The sequence below is a fragment of the Mobula hypostoma genome, chromosome 11, assembly GCF_963921235.1.
Source record: "Mobula hypostoma chromosome 11, sMobHyp1.1, whole genome shotgun sequence".
Lineage (NCBI taxonomy): Eukaryota > Metazoa > Chordata > Chondrichthyes > Myliobatiformes > Myliobatidae > Mobula > Mobula hypostoma.
This window is the reverse complement of record NC_086107.1, coordinates 16,160,953-16,182,977: the sequence shown is the minus strand read 5'-3', so window position 1 is coordinate 16,182,977 and position 22,025 is coordinate 16,160,953. Positions and strand designations below refer to the sequence as shown.

The following is a 22,025-nucleotide window of genomic DNA, read 5'->3' as shown; positions in this document are numbered from 1 at the left end:
TAAGAAATGGGATAGTTTTAAAATCTCAAGCATGCTTGTGAAATAGTTTTAATGGGCACTGTCTGGTTTGAGGAGAGTGCAACTTCATCTTCTGTCAGTGTAGCCGCTAACCCGATGGCATAAACATAGATTTCTCTAACTTCTGGTAGTTTCTCCTCTGCTTCCTTCTCTCTTTTTCCATTACCCTTACTGGCTCTCCTCTTAACTTTTCATTTCTCCTTACCTGCCCATCACTTCCCTCCTCCTTCCCATTTTCCAATGATCCATTCTCCTCTCCTGTCAGATCCCTTTGCCTTCAGCTCTTTACCATTTCCACCTGTCACCCCGCAGCTTCTTACTTCATCCCCCCTCCCCCCACCCATCTACCACCTTCTTACCTGGTCACACCTATCACCTGCCACTTGTACTCCTTCCCCTCTCCCCACTTTTTTATGTTGGCTTCTTCCAGTCCCAGTGAAGGGTCTCGGCCCAAGATGTCAACTGTTTATTCATTTCTATAGATATTGCCAGACCTGTCGAGTTTCTCCACCATTTTGTGTGTGTGTTGCTGTGGATTTCCAGCATCTGCAGAATCTATATATTGGCCTTCTATATATTGGCGAGACCCAATGCAGACTGGGAGACCGCTTTGCTGAACACCTACGCTCTGTCCGCCAGAGAAAGCAGGATCTCCCAGTGGCCACACATTTTAATTCCACATCCCATTCCCATTCTGACATGTCTATCCACGGCCTCCTCAACTGTAAAGATGAAGCCACACTCAGGTTGGAGGAACAACACCTTATATTCCGTCTGGGTAGCCTCCAACCTGATGGCATGAACATTGACTTCTCTAACTTCCGCTAATGCCCCACCTCCCCCTCGTACCCTATCTGTTATTTATTTTTATACACACATTCTTTCTCTCACTCTCCTTTTTCTCCCTCTGACTATACCCCTTGCCCATCCTCTGGGTTCTCCCCCCCCCTTGTCTTTCTCCCTGGGCCTGCTGTCCCATGATCCTCTCATATCCCCTTTGCCAATCACCTGTCCAGCTCTCGGCTCCATCCCTCCCCCTCCTGTCTTCTCCTATCATTTTGCATCTCCCCCTCCCCCTCCCACTTTCAAATCTCTTACTAGCTCTTCCTTCAGTTAGTTCTGACGAAGGGTCTCGGCCTGAAACGTCGACTGTACCTCTTCCTAGAGGTGCTGCCTGGCCTGCTGCGTTCACCAGCAACTTTGATGTGTGTTGTCTGCAGAATCTCTTCTGTTTAAGTTTGAATGGCGATATGGGGTGGCTGACTTTAGTTTCCGTTTTCAGGCTAATGCGAAAACATTTCTTATTCTGCCTCCCTTGCTCTGAACATTTTTATGTTCTGGACTCTTACCAATAACCGAGGGCTCCGTAGACCCCAGGGTTGGGAAACCTCTGCTCAGCGAAATCTTTATTGAAGTGTTTGTTTGATCTTGTAATTTTGCTTGCATTATTTTTGACAATTACAATTTGTAAGTTTTCTCATTTCTCCTTTTCTCTGCAATAACATCTCAGCTGTGGAGACGCATTTTTAAACATCCACATTTCTGAGGTATTTCTCCCAGCCTTGTGGTTCAAGCAATCAGTGAGATCTTTTTGAATCAATAAATTGTGTAGGCTTGCTTCAAGCTCTAGAGCAGGGGGTCCATGGAGCCTTTACTTAATGGTAATGGTCCGTGGCATATGAAAGGTTAGGAACCCCTGTTTTGGAGCCCAGATGCCTATTGGGCTGGAGCATGCAAATTTCCAATAATTATACTTCCCATCGCATTATGAAACTACTGAGTAATATGTGGGATTCTCTATTTTCACAACCAATTTGGAGGAAGTGTGGGTCATAGGGTTGGGGCTGAAGATATTTTCGAGAGCTGGTGCAATGCATCTTTATGGAGCTAGGCATCTGTGCTTTGTCATGGGAAGTGACTGTCAGTACAGATGCTTGTGGTGTGCCCTTCCCTTTCTTCCATGGTCTTCTACCCTCTCCTATCAGATTCCCCCTTCTCAAACCCTTTATCTCTTTCACTAATCAACTTCCCAGCTCTTTACTTCACCCCTCCCCCTCTCCTGGTTTCACCCATCACCTACCACCCTGTACTACTTCCTCCCCTCCCCCCACCTTCTTGCTCTGACTTTTCATCTTTTTTTCCCCCAGTCCTGATGAAGGGTCTCGGCCCAAAACGTCAACTGTTTACTCTTTTTCATAAATGCTGCCTGGCCTGCTGAGTTCCTCCAGCATTTTGTGTATGTTGCCAAATACAGCTGTCACTTCACGGAATACAGCATTTCCCTTTTTATGTTCTCTAATTTCTACAAGGCTTAACACTCATTGTTCCAAGTGCTATTGTCTTTCTGTTGCAGGTTGCATATTATGTGTTTGCAATTGTTGGTGTCGTAATTTTTAAAGATAAAATACCAGTTCCCCATAACTTTACAAATTCAAGGTAAGTTTGATTCTGAATACAAATCCTTACGTTTTTTAGTGGGTCTTAAACTGTTGGTAAAAGTGTATATTCAAATGGTTCAACTTAATATCAGAGAGTGTATACAAAATACAACCTGAAATTCTTGCTCTTCACAGAGACAGCCACAAAATTAGAAACCTCAGAGAATGAATGATAGAAATAGCAGAACCCCAAAGCCCGAAATAAATAATAAATTGCTTTTGTCATGTGTCCACTATTTTGGAAGTGGACAATACACTTTGGGTCTGATTTGTCCTCTTCATAGCCTAAACAAGTTTACTGTGAATGACCTGGGCACAGGAACGTCAGGGAACGTGGGACTTGGGTTGTCTGCAGATGGGTGGGATGTTCGTCCAGAAGTTGGCTGACAAGCCAGTGTGGATGAAGGTTGGTGGCTCAGTGAGAAGTCTGTGGGTTCTGGAGTGGGAGTTCCATCTGGGCAGGAAGAACAAGGTTCAATGGACCCCCCCCCCCCCCCCCGGTTTCACAAACTGGTGAGATCAGCGTTTGATGCCTGGTGTCCAGGGCTCCGTCATCGGCAAATCCAGAGATCAAGGCCTGGTGATCGATGGGTCCTGTGCTCGTTGCAGAGGATCAAATTGGAAGTCCTGAAGTTGTTTGGTCGGAGCCTGGGTCTGTAAATCTCTGCGAGTCTGCTGGGGTACTCAAAGGCCCACTGCCTGCATGTTTGAAGCTGATGGAGGCTGAAGAAGACTGCCTGTCTTGGGGTTAGAGGATTGTGTATGCTTCTGAGTTGGAGAGAAGTATGCAGCTTGTTTTACTGTGATCTGTGTTGTTGTTCTGAGCATTGTGGGCATATTATGTTGGGGACCAAAATGTGAGGGAACTTACAGGCTACTCCCAGCACGCTCTTGGGGTGTTGGCTGTGAACACAAGTGATGCACTTCTCTGTTTTGATGTATGCACGACCAATAAACTTGACTCTTGAATGAGCTTGTAGTGCAGTAGGGATATGAGTTGTGAAAACCTGGCAAAAGGAGTTCAGCATGGGGAAGTATGAAGTCGTGTACCTTGGTAACCAAAAGGCAAATTATCTGCAAATCAATGGAGTTGAGAGGGATCTAGGCGTTATAGTGCGTAAAAAGTTAGCAAGTAGGTCGACAAGCTGTTACAGAAGTGAGCGCAGTGTTGAGAAGTGCACGGTCATGCGCTTTGGTAGAAGGAATAAATACGTGGTCAGTTTTCTAAGTGGTGAGAAAATTCAAAAATCCGAGGTCTAAAAGGGGCTTGGGAGGCCTTGTGCAGGTTTCCGTAAAGGTTAGTTTGCAGGTTGAGCTGGTGTTGAGGAAGGCAAATGCACTGTGAGCGTACATTTTGAGAGGACTAGAGTATAAAAACAAGGATGTAATGCCGAGGCACTGGTGAGACCTCACATGGAGTATTATGAGCAGGTTTGGGCCCCTTGTTTAAGGAAGGATGTGCTGACATTGGAGAGAGTTCAAAGAAGGTTCATGAAAATGATTCCAGGAATGAAAGACTCCTCATTTGAGGAGCGTTTGATGGCTCTGGGACTGTACTCAGTGGAATTTCAAAGAATGGGGCAGGAGTTGGGGATATCTCATTGAATCCTACTGAATGTTGAAAGGCTGAGATAGTGTATGTGGAGAGGATGTTTCCTGTAGTGGGGGAGTCTAGGACCAGAGGGTACAACCTCAGAATAGAGGAACATCCAGATAAAACAGAGATGGGGAGGAATTTCTTTAGCTAGAACGTGGTGAATCTGTTGAATTTATTGCCACAGGCAGCTTTGGAGGCCAAGTCATTGGGTATATTTAAAGTGGAGGTTGATAGAATCTGGATGTCAAGGTATGAAAGGTTATGGGGAAAAGGCAGGAGAATGAGGTTGAGAGGGAAATGGATCAGCCATGATCAAGTGCCAGAGTAGATGCATTGGGCCAAAGGAGCAGAATTAGGACAATGTCTTCTGGTCTTGTATATCCAGTCACAGTTTGTGATGTTGAATGGAGGGTCTGGCTTGTGGATCCTAGTGACCAGCTCCTGCTATTTTCTTGTGTTACTATGTTCAGGTAATGGCCATGCACAGCTACTTCCAGTTGAGAACAGCAACTGGTGATCAGGATGGGAACGTATCCCTCAGTCATAAGTCTGAGGCCTGTTACCTCTGTCTATTCATCCCAGTTTGTATAGTTCAGCTACTCTTAACAGAGTGATTTGGAAAGGGAAATGCAGCTAAGATTGGTATGAGTGAATGACGAGGTTACAGGGCCCTCAAATATACAAATGAAAATGATTTTGTATTGCATTAAGAAAGCATTTTTCCTTTCTGCTCTGTATTTTGCTTGGACTCTCATTCACTAACTTTGTATATCACAAACAACTCGTTTAATCGGATGTGAAAATATTGCTCTTTAATGTCAGAAATTGAGGCTGGTGCTATTTGTGCTCTTTGCTTTTAGTTTTAATGAAGACACCCCAGAGAACCTAACACGTCAGTGTGGCACCTATGAACAACTGAATTATTGGCCCAACAATTTCAATGACTTTGCTGTAAGTTGCCACATTCTGTGTCAAAAATGGCTGAAGTTGTTTCTGCCATGAAGCTTGGCTCCTGATAATAACCGCCAACTGTATGTATTAGATGCTTTCAGGAATGAATGGCTGTAATTGGTTTCTGTTTACAACAGGCTGCTTTGGTTACCTTATGGGATGTAATGGTGGTGAACAACTGGCAGGTTTTCCTCGATGTTTTTTCAAGATATGTAAACCCGTGAGTACATTCCCTGACCCACTGGGTTGCTCCAGGTTTTTGTTTGTTGCTGCTGTTTATATTAAAATATTGATTTTGGCCTGTTCTTATTGCCAACAGTGAGAGTGGAGTTTAACCCGTGTGTGGGGTATGGTACAGAAGTTGTTACTGCATTATCATGTGTGGAAAGTGGAACTATATTGTATGGTTTAAAAAAAAAGTGACTTTGATTTCCAAAATGTTTTCTGTTTATTCTGCAGAGATGCAACCTGATCTGCTGAGTTCCTCCAGCATTGTGTGTGTGTGTCTTTGACTGTGTTGGTTTTCAAGATTCTGATGAAATTGATCATGAATGGTTACTTCACCTTTTCTTTCTCATAACATATATCAAAGCAGCTTGCTACCTTTTGTTAATAGGCCCATGCACATGATTAAATGTTTCCTCCTTGGGGCCTTAGGCCATTAATGACCTTCATTCAAAGTCAATGATATGGTTGAAGTTCATCAGTATTTCTGTAATTCCTTGTATCCACTGTACAGTGGATTGGCCTATACAGCTTCACCATAGCTCTGTAAGCTAGCTTTGCCCGTTTCCATCTCTCGCGATGGGGATGTTGGGTTGGACTTTGAGAGGCAAAGGCTTCTTAATGTGTCAAAATCTAAAGTTTTTGAATAACTCCAATAAGCTTGAGAAATCTCCTTCCCACCCTCCCCCCACCTTCTTTATAGGCCCTCTGCCCCTTCCCTCTTCAGTCCTGATGAAGGGTTCCGGCCCGAAACGTCGACTGATCGTTTCCATGGATGCTGCTGACCTGCTGAGTTCCTCCAGCGTGTTGTGAGTGTTGCTTTGACCCCAGCATCTGCAGAGTATTTTGTGTTCAGAATTAGGCCACTTTGCCTATTGAGGTAAAAATGGCATGTTTTCAACTGATGGTTGCCCCTTCTGTCTCCAGGCTTTCAAGGAAGTGTTTAACCAAACTTTGTGTATTTTATTTTCTGCATGTAGGGGAAACTCATTGGATTTGATTGTCCCTTGAATTATGTATTTTTCTAGAGTTGTCAGCATTAAAACACGACTAATATCTGGGTTGTTTGGCTAATGACTTCCAATCAGTTTTTTTTGTCTCTGTTTTGCTTATATTTTTTTCTTTGTATTATTGACTGGCACCATTGGTATTGGTAAGGCTTGCTGTATTTCTTGCTGAACTATATTTGCATGTTGTCATGAAGCGCCACCATGTGGCCAAATTAAGCAATGAAAGGAAATACAGAGGATGAATGGCTTTTGAATAGCAAACGATCGCAATGACTTATGAACTTGTGTCAGATAGGGTAGACTTTGTAGCTTAAATTTTATTCTTTCTTGGGATATAGACTAAGTATTGAACCTCCCAACCTTGTGGGGAATATGTATCTAATGTACTGTTAGAATTTAGACAAAGAATTTGGCAATGAAACTGTGGATATGGTAGTATTAATGACCTACTTCCATGCTGTGACACTGCCTCTGTTTGTTTAGGATGGTGTGTGTTAGATATGTGGGTTATGACCAGGTGGATTCGCTTAGCACTATAGCGGAAGGATGTTTATTAAGTGCGTCAAAAATCAAACTTACAAAAATTTCTGAAAATAGCAAAAAGAAAGCTGCCAATATTTACTAGAAGATATATACCAGAGAACACAATAGTAGACAATAGACAATAGGTGCAGGAGTAGGCCATTCGGCCCTTCGAGCCAACACCGCCATTCACTGTGATCATGGCCTATCATCCACAATCAGTATCTAGTTCCTGCCTTATCCCCATAACCTTTGATTCTGCTATCTTTAAGAGCTCTATCCATCAGTACTTGAAGTACTGTGTCCAGTTCTGGTCGCCTCACTATAGGAAGGATGTGGAAGCATTGGAAAGGGTACAGAGGAGATTTACCAGGATGCTGCCTGGTTTAGAGAGTATAGATTTTGATCAGAGATTAGGGGAGCTAGGGCTTTACTCTTTGGAGAGGAGGGGGATGAGAGGAGACATGATAGAGGTGTACAAGATAATAAGAGGAATAGATGGCGTGGATAGCCAGTGCCTCTTTCCCAGGGCACCACTGCTCAATACAAGAGGACACGGCTTAAAGTAAGGGGTAAGAAGTTCAAGGGGGATATTAGAGGAACGTTTTTTACTCAGAGAGTGGTTGGTGCATGGAATGCACTGCCTGAGTCAGTGGTGGAGGCAGATACACTAGTGAGATTTAAGAGACGACCAGACAGGTATACAGAGGAATTTAAAGTGGGGGGTTATATGGGAGGCAGGGTTTGAGGGTCGGCACAACATTGTGGACTGAAGGGCCTGTATTGTGCTGTACTGTTCTATGGTTCTATCTCTTACTTGAAAGCATCCAGAGACTTGGCCTCCACAGCCTTCTGGGGCAGAGCATTCCATACATCCACCACTCTCTGGGTGAAAAAGTTTTTCCTCAACTCCGTTCTAAATAGCCTAACCCTTATTCTGAAACTGTGGCCTCTGGTTCTGGATTCACCCATCAGCGGGAACATGCTTCCTGCCTCCAGCGTGTCCAATCTCTTAATAATCTTATATGTTTCAATAAGATCCCCTCTCAGCCTTCTAAATATACAAGCCCAGTCGCTCCAATCTTTCGACATATGACAATCCCGCTATCCCGGGAATTAACCTTGTGAACCTAGGCTGCACTCCCTCAATAGCAAGAATGCTCTTCCTCAAATTTGGAGACCAAAACTACACACAGTACTCCAGGTGTGGTCTCACCAGGGCCCTGTACAGCTGCAGAAGGACCTCTTTGCTCTTATACTCAATTCCCCTTGTTATGAAGGCCAGCATGCCATTAGCTTTCTTCACAGCCTGCTGTACTTGCATGCTTGCTTTCAGTGACTGATGTACAAGAACACCTAGATCTCGTTGTGCTTCCCCTTTTCCTAACTTGACTCCATTTAGATAATAATCTGCCTTCCCGATCTTACCACCAAAGTGGATAACCTCACATTTATCCACATTAAACTGCATCTGCCCACTCACCCAGCCTGTCCAAGTCACCCTGCATTCTCATAACATCCTCCTCACATTTCACACGGCCACCCAGCTTTGTGTCATTGGCAAATTTGCTAATGTTACTTTTAATTCCCTCATCTAAATCATTAATACATATTGTAAACAGCTGCGGTCCCAGCACTGAACCCTGCGGTACCCCACTGGTCACCGCCTGCCATTCCGAAAGGGACCCATTAATCGCTACTCTTTGTTTTCTGTCAGCCAGCCAATTTTCAATCCATGTCAGTACTCTGCCCCCAATACCATGTGCCCTAATTTTGCCCACTAATCTCCTATGTGGGACTTTATCAAAGGCTTTCTGAAAGTCCAGGTACACTACATCCACTGGCTCTCCCTTGTCCATTTTCATAGTTTCATCCTCAAAAAATTCCAGAAGATTAGTCGAGCATGATTTCCCCTTCGTAAATCCATGCTGACTCGGACCGATCCTGTTACTGCTATCCAGATGTGTCGTAATTTCATCCTTTATAATTGACTCCAGCATCTTTCCCACCACCGACGTCAGGCTAACCGGTCTATAATTCCCTGTTTTCTCTCTTCCTCCCTTCTTGAAGAGAGGGACAACATTAGCCACCCTCCAATCCACAGGATCTGATCCTGAATCTATAGAACATTGGAAAATGATTACCAATGCGTCCACGATTTCTAAAGCCACATCCTTAAGTACCCTGGGATGCAGACCATCAGGTCCTGGGGACTTATCAGCCTTCAGACCCAACAGTCTATCCAACACCATTTCCTGCCTAATATAAATTTCCTTCAGTTCATCCATTACCCTAGGTCCTTTGGCCACTATTATAGCTGTATACTATTTTTGTCCGGTGTGAACTCTTAGCAGCTCCAATCTCTCTGCTACTGAGTGATGATCCCTGTTTATTAGGCGCCAGGACATATCATCTTCAATTACCTGCTAAGTGAATTTAAGACTACACATGAATTAGAATCTGATGCACCCCACAATGTAGTTACAGTCATATTACAAATTAAACAGATGTATTCTCCTTAAATACAGCATGCAAACAACATATACACATTTGCACATCCCATTACCAAAGAAGTAGAATACTCTGCCGTGTACGGGGGAAAGGCACCATCAAGCCATCCCATTAGGACCCATTATGAGAATATATTGGGATAAGACATTGAAGTGTGCACACTTAGCGCAATGACAGCAGAATGACAAGGTGGTGTGTGCGTGCGCAAGGAGTGCATTTACCAAGCGCTCTCTGTCACAATGTATGACCTGGGGAATTTATAGTTGGTAGCTGAGCACTTGTGTGTTATTTCAGCACTTTGAGGTACCTGTCTCATAGTGGGGCAGGTCCTCAGCCAGGAAAGTTTGGCAGTTCAATTGAAGATACTTCTGTGCAGATGGTTGACAGTTTAGTGCTAGACTTGACTATAAAAGTGGTTCCTATTCAGGCACAGGACCTCTAAATTTGCCTTGGTATGGGCGATTGGGTTTGGCATGTTTTGTCCCAGTTGAAAATTTACCATGTTTCTTTTGCGGTCACAAGAGACAAGCCAAAGAGATGAATAATAGGTACTTTTAATTCCCCCTGTACTGATACCAGCTCTTTATTCCTGGTCAATTTACTGACTATTTATACAATTTGAACTGGTCCCGTAATGTAATGTAAAATTGCCTCAGTGTTGTACTTGTATATTAAATTTGTATTTTATATATGATGGCTCTTTATTCTTTCCTTTCATCCTGCAATTCTGCATACATTACTCTGACAATTATTCTTTTGGCCTTTCGCTTAACCTAGTTATATCCCTTGCAAATTGCCCTCCTTCTTGCTTTCTTGCGTCTTTATATAGTCTGTCATGTGCTACATGCTAGCAACTTAAATGCATCGAATCCGGCCAGCTCCTTGCAAGTTTTCCATCCGTGCTCGGTTAAATGTTGAGCTAGTAACTCACCACCGTTAAAAAAAAACAGATTAAATGTTAAAGAGATGGCGAGGTTGCCAACCTGTGTGGCGCAAGATGTGGAGATGATCAATAATTGGAGATGCAAACACGAGGAAATCTGCAGATGCTGGAATTTCAAGCAACACACAAAAAAGTTGCTGGTGAACGCAGCAGGTCAGGCAGCATCTCTAGGAAGGGGTACAGTCGACCCTCCCCACCCCCTTTTCTTTCTCCCTAGGCCTCCCGTTCCATGATCCTCTCATATCCCTTTTGCCAATCAACTGTCCAGTTCTTGGCTCCATCCCTCTCCCTCCTGTCTTCTCCTATCATTTCGGATCTCCCCCTCCCCCTCCCACTTTCAAATCTCTTACTATCTCTTCTTTCAGTTAGTCCTGATGAAGGGTCTCGGCCCGAAACGTCGACTGTACCTCTTCCTAGAGATGCTGCCTGGCCTGCTACATTCACCAGCAACTTTTCTATAATAACTAGGGATACTGCCTTTTGTTTTTTAAACTTTTCCCTATCTGCTGAAAGCTAACTTGTGTTTCTCTTTCTAATTCTAACTAAGTCCTGGAGTTGAAAGATTAACTGATATTACTCCCATAGATGCTGCCCAACGTGCTGAGTGTTTCCAGCATTCTGTTTTGGTTGCTTTCACACCTGTTAGTGGCAGGTTTGGCCACAATTCCCTCTCTCTTCAACCCTGTCACTGAATGCACCTTGTAAACAGTTGACATTCCAGCCCTGATCCCTGTGGCATCCTATTAGTCTGAAGTTGGCAACCTGCAAAATGACCCATTAATCCTGACTGTTTTAGTAATTAGACAATCTTTGCTAGTTATTTTAATTTATTTCTTTGAGATACAGCGTGGAATAGGCCCTTCTGGCCCTTTTTAGCCCCGCCGCGCAGCAACCCCTGGTTTAACGGTAGCCTAATCTAGGGACAATTTGCAATGACCAATTAACCTATCAACCAGTACATCTTTGGATGTGGGTGGAAACCCATGAGATCACGGGGAGAATGCGCCTTAGAGGTAGTGGTGGGAATTGAACCTGGGTCACCTGTATTTAAAAAAACGTTGTGCTAACCACTGTGCTATCATGCCACCCCAGTGTCATAACCCTGAATGTCATAAGCTCTTGATTTGTGGAATAAGCTTAATATTTTCCACCTTTTTATCAAATGCCTTTAGGAATCCCATTGCTACAGTTCCCACTGTAATCCATTTTGCTGATTGCATCTACAAAAAAAAAACATTTTATTCTGGCACTTTCCTTTCATAAAATTATGTCAATTTGAGTTTTTGAATAGCCTAATTTTAGCCATTTCACGTAACTTAGGATAACTCATTTGCAAAACACACAAAATGCTGAGGAACTCAGCAGGCCAGGCAGCATTTGTGCAAAAGAATATAGTCGATGTTTCGAGCTGAGATCCTTCATCGGGACTGGAGAAAAAAATGAGTCAGAGTTAGAAGATGGTGGGAGGAGAGGAAGAAAGAAGGTGAAATCGGGGGTGGGCGTGGTGGTGATGGTGTGGATGGGAGAGGTGAAGTACAGAGCTAGGAAGTTGATCAGTGAAAGAGATACAGGGCTGGAGAAGGAGTATCGGATAGGAGAAGGCTTGGAAGAAAGAAAAGGGGGAGGAGCACCAGAGGGAGGTGATAGGCAGGTAGGGAGATGAGGTAAGAGAGGGAATGGTGAAGGGGGAGGGGGCATTACCAGAAGTTAAAGAAGTTGATGTTCATCCCATCAGGTTGAGGGCTACCCAGACGGAATATAAGTTGTTGCTCCTCCATCCTGAGTGTGCCTTCATTGAGGCCACAGACTGACAAGGGGATGGGAAGTGGAATTAAAATGGGTAGCCACGGGGCGATCCTGCTTTTTCTGGCAGACATAGCATAGGTGCTCAGTGAAGCGGTCTCCCAGTCTACGTTGGGTCTCACCGATTTACAGGAGGCCACACTGGCAGCACTGGATACAGTAGATGCCCAAAATGTTGACTGTTTATTCCCCTCCATAGAAGCTGCCTGACCTGTTGAGTTCCTCCAGTGTTTTGTGAGCATTGCTCTGGAATTTTTTAAAATTATCATCCATGGACTCCTCCTTTCCCATTTGCCATTCTGTTATTTTGGATAATCAGTTGCAATTCTGGAAGTTTTGTAGTTAGTCTACCATCCAATTACTGTTGCGAAGAATGGGTTTAAGTTAACATCGTTCAGGGTGGTGCTGAGTTCATGCAGTGGAACGGGAGCTGTATGAACCTTTTGCCACAAGAACTGTAGCCGAGTTCCTTGTGAAACAGTGGATTCTGTTTAATTGGGACACATCTTGGTACATTGGGTACATTTTGGCCCAATTATGTAGCTACCCCAATTAGCTGAAATTTCATCGAAATGGCTAAAAAGGTATAAAATATACAAACTACCATTTAACTGAGTAACAATTAAGTATTTAAATGAAATACAGAACAAATTGGAACACTAGCAAAACTACTACAGTACTATAAAACTGCGTATTCGTTCTTAATGGTTATCTACAGAGAAATTCATCCAGTGTATACTACTTTTAACTGTAAATGAGCAAAATCAGCACAGACACCTAGTGCAGGTAATGGACTGTCTTCATACAATGATTTAGATGATTGCATCCTTCAGATCTTCATTTTCATTGTTAACATTCAAGATGATTACCTTGTAGTAGTGAAGTCATTTCATATCCACTCCTGGCTGTTTCTGGCATCTCCAAGTCTGAATGCTTGAAACTGCGGTGAGCAAAACAGTTCTGAATTTGTTTTTTTTTCCCTGCTTATTTCTGGCCAATATCATTGATGAAAATCACTGATTTTTGAACACAAACACAAGCAACTGACGCTATTTAAAATTGTTCACTCTGAGCACTGTGTAGTGTGTAAGAGCCACAGAAATGCCAGTGACTGACGCTAGTTAGAAACTGTTCAGCAACAGCCTTCTGTCCCAGTTAAGAGGCATAGTGTCCCAGATAAAGGAAGGGTATCCTGGCTATTTTCTGAATTAGTTTTAGTTCTCTTAAGAGTTATCCCAAATAATGGCTACCTCACTTTACCGATGGCCCAATTGATAGGACTCCACTGTATTTAAAATTGAATGTGAAATGAAGTGGAGATTTTGTCCTGATTGTATTCGACTGTGTAATTTTGTGACTTAGTATCATTGACAAAAACCCAAGCAATGTAAAGCAGCAGCAATTTGTTTAAATTTTGTGTACATTTTTCTGTGTGTTTTTGGGTTAGCGATTTATTCCATTCAGCAAGAACACTTTAATAATGGATGGCGTCTTGTTTAATTTCTGAGGTCTTTGCCTTTTCATCCTGCAGGTGGTCCAAGCTCTATTTTGTAGCTTGGTGGCTGGTTTCCTCTGTTATTTGGGTTAACCTCTTTGTGGCTTTGATTCTTGAGGTAAGTATAATTCAAAAAAAAAAGAGCAAAACTACTTACTGCAATAACTCCTGTCTGTTGACAAAGTTCCACTTGAAGGGGATCATTTTTTAAAATTAAGGCTTTGGATTAAAAGCTGATTTCCTGACTCAAAGTAGGAATTGAAAATGCAAGCACGTCTGGGAATGAAGAATTGTCTTTGCGATTGTATACAATTAAACCTTAGTTAAATCTGTGTTGATTTGCCCTTTCACTTGATGTGCAGGTTCTTCAGTGACCCTGCATCCCCGTCCAAGTACATGCTCCATGACTGGAAGACCATCAGAATGCAAAGCACTTAGTTAGCCTTGATGTGAACTATCTGTAAGCAGGAATTGAACACAGTTGGTGGCGACTCTGCTGCTAGTTTGCACAGACAAGGAGGTCCGATTTTAACTGAATGTGGCATTAACTCTATATTAGAATGTTTGAACTACAGTGCATTCTATATCTTTATGAAGATTTTTAACATGGTATTTTTTAATGGAATGTATCACATGACATACCCTTCTGCTTGACACAGAACTTCATTCATAAATGGGATCGGAGCTATCATCTGTCTGTCTCAGATCAGGAATCTGAGTATCAGATGAGTGTGCAGGATATGTTCAGGTGAGTACCTTCCCATTTCCTGTGGATCTTTTAGAATTTTTGTCGTCCTCCTTCAGTAAGATTGAGGCCGACCCAATCTTTGGGCTCACAACCAATTCCCTGCCCAATCCCTTTTGACTCTCTTGTAGCTAAAATGTCTGTTGGTCTCAGCTCCTGCAGCTCTCTGGGACAGGGAGCTCCAAACATTTACCATCAGAGTTATTTTGGTCCCGAATGGCTGACCCCTTTTCATGAAACTATGGCCTCCAATAAATCCAACAAGGGAACCATTCTCCTGGCCAGTTCTTGATTTTTACGTGGACTGAAATGAATTTGGTGAAGACTGCCTTCTGTTAAGTTTGAGATCTCAGGTGAAATCTGGAGCATTTCTGCTTGAATGTAATTGTGAATGCTTCCACCTTGAATTTCGTGGTCAGTTGAAGGACAGGGATGGTCTTGGAGATGTTTCCTCCCAGTTTCCGTTTACCATTTTCAGGCAAATGTGATCAGACTGCACACTTTGATCTATTACCTATGAGATGGCTTTAGCTGTTGATTGCATGCATGTAACTCAGCCTGACTGCCAGTTTCACTCAGCTGGGCTTTATTTTAAGATGGGTTTGATAATATGTAATCAGTGCTGTACCGGTACTGAGGCCCAAAATCTTTTACTATTTAAATCAATGACTTGGGTGAAGGCCAGAAGTGTATTTGCTATTTTTTTCCACAGCGCATTAATAGATAGGAAAGTAAATTGTAAAGAATACGTGAGTAGGCCTCAGGGAAATGTAGAAAGATGAAGCGAGTTGGCAAATGCAAGCATAATGTCAATTTGTCCACTTTAACACAACAACTCAAAACAAATTATTATTTAATTTATAACTGATTTGCAAAATGGAGATGCAAGGCGATCTGGAGGTCATAATTTTTGGATAGCATCCTCAGATTTTCTAAAGGCCTGAATTTGGGTGTTGCGAGTAAATACAGAGGATAACAGTATTGTTATTTCCAGCAAGTAGAATTGAAAATGAAGATATGGAGATTATGCTTCAGAGGCGAACATCCTAATGTTCTTTCCCATCCCTTAATTAAGGACACTTGTTTAGGTTCTCCTCTGGATGATTCATTGAGATCTCGATTTTTCTCAAAGAGTTGGGAGATGGTATTTGTCATTTGTAACAAGAAAAAGAGATGGATTGCTTTTGGAAAGCACCAGTATTCACCTTGGTTTTATTTGGAACATAATACAACACAGTACAGGCTCTATGGTCCACAATATTGTGCTGATCTTATAGCCTGTTCTATGATCAATCTAACAGTTCCTACCTACATTGCCCTCCATTTTTCTCTCAGCCATTGGCCTAAGAGTTTAAATGTTCCTATGTTTTTTGTATCACAAATGTCACCAATGTTTTTGTGACTTCTGGTAATCTCGTCTAATTCCAAATTTTTAAAAAATATTAGGGATGATTTGGAGGAACCAACTGAGGAAGCGTTGTTGGAGAGACTGCGACAGCACCCACACCTCCATTTACCCAAGGGACCCATGTAGTCTTCTCTCTACAGCACAAGAACACTTTTTGGAATGTGACTTTGTTTCTGGGCTTTGTGCAAGTGCCTCGCTCTCACGTGGTTTGGGTGTTGTACGAATTGCTGACCTTTAACGATTGTCTCTAGAACTAAACGAGCAAACAAAGTTGTTTCAACTATTAACGATGACCCTCAATTTCCGATAGTATCGCATATGGTTTGTAAATGCACATAATTCTTTTTATCAAATATTTGAGATTTTTAAACACTTTTTTCCAGTCCATTTTAAATGCTGTCAATACTTTGTTCAGTGGTTTCAGAAAAGAATGACTGTAAAACAATGGGAAAACATTGGGGGAACCAAATGCAGCTGATAAATCTTCAGTGCATAAATCTACCTTGTCCTCTCCATACTTGCTACTTGTTTCATAGGTCTTGGTATTTTTCACTATTTGTGGCTTCATCTGAACTAAAGCGCTGCAGTGGGGGAAGTTGTTTATAATGGAGATACTCTGTCATTTTGGAAATGTTCTTTAGGACTTGCAACATATGGATAACGCTTGTACACAATACTTGAAATGACTGCTAGTTAAACTTGGTCAGAGGAAAAATAACCTATTTTGTATGATATGAATTAAAGGCAACTATTTTTCTTATTTGATCTCGAGTTTGTGTGTTAGTGCCAATTGCTACTTTACGATGTCAACCCCCCCCCGCCCCCAAAAACCGCTCGGAGACTAAGCACGAGGACAACACTATGACACAATAATAAAGTTTGAAAGAGTACATTTAATCCTTTGTTAAGAAATCAGCAAAGACGAACAATCTTTGTAGCAATAAAAAACAAATGGAACTAAAACTAGTGCTATAATGAAATAAGCGGCGTAATAATGATATAATAGCAATCTAGTGGGAAATAAACAAGCTTAGCATTCCAAGAGCAATCAACAAAAAAAATCATTCCGACTGCCTCTCTGGTTCTAGTTCAGAATAAATTGAGTTAAAGACAAAGTATGAATTCGTAACTATACTCATTTGCTTCTACTACACCCCAACCCATGTGACAAATTACCCATCATAAATGTGTAACACAAAGTACAATACAGACAGAAAGTAGATACATGGCACCTGCAGGCAGGATATCCTGTGGGAAGTAACTCCCCAAAAATTTCCACATGTTCAGGGCACATTGGGAGTGTGATGCAGCACTTTTGAGGACAGAGGATCTATTGAATTAGTTTTGCAATAACCAATTAGATTATGAAGACATGCAGTCCTCTTTTATTGTCATTTAGTAATGCTTGCATTAAGAAATGATACAATATTTCCTCCGGTGTGATATCACAAAACACAGGACAGACCAAGACTGAAAAAACTAACAAAACCACATAATTATAACATATAGTTACAACAGTGCAACAATACTATAACTTGAAGAAGTCCATGAGCACACTAAAAGTTCAAAGTCTTTCAAATGTCCCACATCTCATGCAGACGGGAGAAGGAAGAAAAACTCTCCCTGCCATACCCGACCATGATCCAACTCTTGAGTCATCCGAAAACTTCGAGCTCTGATCAGCTCTCCGACACCGAGTACTGAGCGCCATCTCTATCTGAAGGATTCAACCTCCATCTCGGTCACCAACAGCAGGCAAAGCCGGGGATTTTGAGGCCTTCTCTCTGAAAGAATCCCGATGCGCAGTAACAAAAGCAGCTAACGAGCATTTCAGAAATTTTTCCAGATGTTCCTCTGTGTTTTCACGTCCATCTCCATCAAATCAGAATTTTCCACGGCCCCTATTTAACAGATACGATATCATTTTTCACCGGAGGGCTGCCCATGCGCGGCACACTGCTTCTCTCTCCTCCCTTAACTTGCCAACTAGTACATTTTTGGACTGTGGGAAGAAATTGGAGCACCTAGAGGAAACCCACGTGCATACGAGAAGGAATGTACAAATTTGCTTGTAGAGGATGCTGGAATTGAACTCCGAACTCTGAACTCCGACACCCTGAGCTGTGATAGCACCGTGCTGTCAGTTATGCTACTGTGGTGCCCAATGAGGTGTCAGTTCCTAAACACCATTGTGCTTTGCTTCAGTAAAAGCTTTAGTTAAATATCTGAGATCTGAACTGGTTAAGTACTTGGGCAGGTACAAGATCATTGCAAAACCTGAACCTTCAAAGACCCAGCATGCATGCAGTGCAAATGGCTACTTTGTGTGTTACGTCATTCCTATTGAGACTTAAATGAGCAGCTTCAAATTGCCCAAATTTCCTCAGGCAACATGGGTTTGTGAAAAATTAGTCTGGTGTTTAGCTGAAGACAATTCCTTGCAGATAATTTCCACGTTAATGTCCTGTTCTAAAACTCCCTTTAATTCGTAGCTGATCTCTTGAATCTATTTTATCCAGATCAGTCAATAAAAAGCTGTTCTGTGTAGTTTCTTCCTCCCAACACCAGGCCTACATTCCTTCAGGTCATAGTTTTTCAATGTGATGAGGGCTTCTCCGCTGACCACCATTTTGGGCCGCGTTCCAGACCTGCACCATCCTCTATCTTTTCCTCCAGCTCTTCTGCCAACCACTTTAAATCACAACCACTTGCCTTTTGAAATTGCTGGAAAGAAAGTGGGTATTGGCCTGCATGAATTTTATCATTGGTGGTGTATGACGTGAGTGATCATGGTCGACGACAATGATTGTTCTTGGCCAATTTTTCTACAGATGCGCTTTGCCATTGCCACTTTCTGGGCAGTGTCTTTACAAGACTGGTCACACCAGCCATTATCAATACTCCAGAGATTGTCTGCTTGGTGTCAGTGGATGCACAACTAGGACTTGTGATAAAAGACTGAGACATAAGAAATTGGACTAGAATTAGGCCACTTGGCTCATTGAGTCTGTTCTGCCATTTCATCATGGCTGATCCAATTTTCCCCTCAGCCCCACTCTGCTACCACCTTCCTGTATTGTTTCATACCCTGACCAATCAAGAATCTATCTACCTCTGCCTTTATATATACATAAAGACTTCTCCACAGCTGCCTTAGGCAATGAATTCCACAGAATCACCACACCCTGACTAAAAAAATTCCTCCTCATCATTGTTCTAAAAGGACACCCCTCTATTCTCAGGCTGTGTCCTCTGGTCTTAGACTCTCCCACTATAGGAAACATCCTCTCCACATCCACTCTATCAAAACCTTTCAACATTTGATAGGTTTCAATTAGGATGCCCCCCCCCCCATTCTTCTGAATTCTAATGAATACAGGCCCAGAGCCATCAAATGGTCTTCATATGACAAGCCGTTCAATCTTGGAACTATTTTTGTGAATTTCCTTTGAACCCTCTCCAGTGTCATAAGATATGGAGCCCAAACCTGCTTACAATACTCCAACTGAGGCCCCACTAGTTCTTTATAAAGTCTCAACGTTACACCCTTGCTTTTATGTTCTAGTCCTCTTGAAATGAATGCTAACGTTGCATTTGCCTTCCTCACCACAGACTCAACCTGCAAATTAACCTTAAGGAATTCTGTACAAGGACTTACAAGTTTCTTTGCTCCTTAGATTTTTGAATTTTCTCCCCATTTGGAAAATAGTCTACCCCATTATTTTGTCTACCAAGTGCATGACCATACTCTTCCCAAGACTATATTCCATCTGCCACTTCTTTGCCCATAACCTAATCGAAGTCCTTCTGTAGCCTCTCTACTTCCTCAAAACTACGTGCCCCTCCACCTATCTTCGTATCATCCACAAACTGCAACAAAGCCATCAATTCCCTCATCCAAGTCATTGACATTAAATGTAAAAAAAAATTGGTTCCTGTGGAACACCACTAGTCACCAGAGGCCAACCAGAAAAGGCTCTCTTTATTCCCTCTCTTTGCCTCCTGCCAATTAGCCACTGCTTTATCCATACTAGCTGCTCACTTGGCCATCCACCACCTGTCCCATGGCTCCATGTGACCCTGTTCGGGGTAGCATAGGGAGGAGTGCCTTTCACCTCCTTTGGTGGAGATGCATCTCCACCCTGCCACCCACAAAATTTTGTATATGTAACATTAACTTCCATGAGCTGCCTGTTCATGTGAACACAAGTCTGGTTCTGATTGCTATCGTTGACAAGTCAAAGCATCATCCTTGTAAATATCCTTCGCTCCCTTGGACGTCTTTCCATCCAAGGCTTTATGCAATTCCAGCATTGACCTCCTTCGTGTTCCTTGGCTGTATACCTGAATCACTTTATCTCCCTGTTCTGTCACTTTTCAGGATCCATAGTCCCTCTGTTCCTCCACAATCAAAGTATATTAAAGTCACACCTATAATGCATGGCCCACCACTTTGATGCCAACCATTATGCTTTTCTGTACCAATTCTATATGCCTTCATTCTGTACCTTATTTGACTGCTTATTTGGTGCTCCTTAAATGATGCTGTTCCTGTCTTCACCACCTCTGCTGACAGCTCATTCCAGATACTAACTAATCTTTGGGTGAAATATTTACCCCTCAGATTCCCTTTTAAACCTCCTCCCTTTCACCTTAACCCTATCCCCTCTTGTTTTAGACTCCGCTATTGAGGGAAACAGGCAGTACCTCATTCATATCACCTCTCTGCCTCCTTCACTCCAATGGAAGACAGACTCAGACTATCCAATGTCTCTCTATAACTTGAGTCTCGGCAACAGACTTGTGAATCTATTCCTGCACTCTTGAATGTTATCAAATTTCCTACAGTATCTGGACCGGAACAAAGTTCAAAGTAAATTTATTATCCAAGTACGTATATAATCATATTCTACCCTGCGATTCACCTTTCTGTGGGCATTCACAGTAGAACAAAGAAATGGAGTTGTAGAAAAGTACAGCACAGAAACAGGCCCTTCAGCCCATCTATTCTGTGCTGACCCATTTAAACTGCCTACTCTCATTGACCTGCACTGGGACCATAGCCCTCCTACTTACTACTTCCTACCCATTACACTGCTGGTGTCTAAGGCAGTAATGAAGGTCATCCATCTCAGGTGGTCAGGGCTTCTTTCATTGTGTTAGTCGCTTCCTCTCGGGTCTCACTGCTGCCAGTCATGCAAGCCCTGGATTGAGACTCAGGAATACCGTCTTACTCAGACGTAGAAGGATTCTTCATTGCTGTTTCCGTAACAATTTTTTCTTACCATGCAGGGTTGTTGGCCTTGAGCTGAACTGCTGAACCAGGAGGACTGGTGGACCACTCTCAGTCTGGCCTCCACCCTTTTACCTGCTTAGCATGGGTGACCTGACCAAGAGCCAAAACATAAAGCCCTTACTCCAGCCAACACAGCTCTCCAGATCACTGAGGCACGCAAGCCTCCAAACCCATAGTCCCCCATACCCTTACTCTCCACGTGCCTACCCAAACTTCTCTTAAATGTTGAAATCGAGCTTGCCCGCACCACTGCTCTGGCAGGTCATTCCACACTCACGACCTTCTGAGTGAAATACAATAGAATCAATGGAAAAACCCCTCAAATTCCCTTTTAAACCTTCTCCCTTTCACCTTAACCCTATCCCCTTTTGTTTTAGACACCGCTATTGAGGGAAACAGGCAGTACCTCATTCATATCACCTCTCTGCCTCCTTCACTCCATTGGAAGACAGACCCAGACTATCCAATGTCTCTCTATAACTTGTCTCTCTCATAAACAATACTCCAAGTGCAGCCTGACCAATATTTTGTACCCAAAAATCCTCAGTGCCTCAGCATACGAAGGCAAGTGCCACCTCCACTGCCCTCTCAGTGGTAGTGAGGAAGGCATTTGGTGTGCTGGCCCTTATCAGCAGAGGTACTGATTGTAAGAGTTGGAGCTTGAGTTTGGTAGTCATGAGGGAAATGATGCTGAGCTGAATGATCAAACATGAAATTTTTGAAAGACTGAGCAGTAAGAAGTTGTTGAACAGCCTATTGTCATACCCGTTATGTTCTTATTTCAGAACAGTAATATAGATTTGTTTCTGCACATACACCAGGTTAGCACTAGATGGCATTATTCCTGTACATTTCATTGCAAGACTGGGGCAGAGGGAGGTGAGCTTTTAGCAATGCACCTACTTCAAAATATTACATTTGTAAATATTGTCGGGGAAAAACAAGCAACGACATTTGCTCTTCTCACTGGGGCTTTCTTGTTTCAATACGCATCAAGCACAAAAGTCTGAATGATTGCAATTATTTCAAAATATGCACTGTGGGAACCAACTGGGTTAGATTT

The 22,025-nt window shown here is 42.7% G+C and overlaps 1 protein-coding gene across 1 annotated transcript in view; it reads left to right on the top strand.

The window, feature by feature from the left end:
* The window catches only part of tpcn2 (two pore segment channel 2), an 80,511-nt gene extending 64,102 nt beyond the window's left edge, over positions 1-16,409 (top strand). The window contains exons 20-25 of the mRNA XM_063061701.1: positions 2,372-2,454; positions 4,914-5,004; positions 5,142-5,224; positions 13,550-13,631; positions 14,173-14,261; positions 15,705-16,409. Of these exons, the coding sequence (XP_062917771.1) occupies positions 2,372-2,454; positions 4,914-5,004; positions 5,142-5,224; positions 13,550-13,631; positions 14,173-14,261; positions 15,705-15,792 (516 nt within the window). The 3' untranslated portion in view covers positions 15,793-16,409. The remainder of the gene's footprint in view (positions 1-2,371; positions 2,455-4,913; positions 5,005-5,141; positions 5,225-13,549; positions 13,632-14,172; positions 14,262-15,704) is intronic.
* Positions 16,410-22,025: the final 5,616 nt, after the last annotated feature.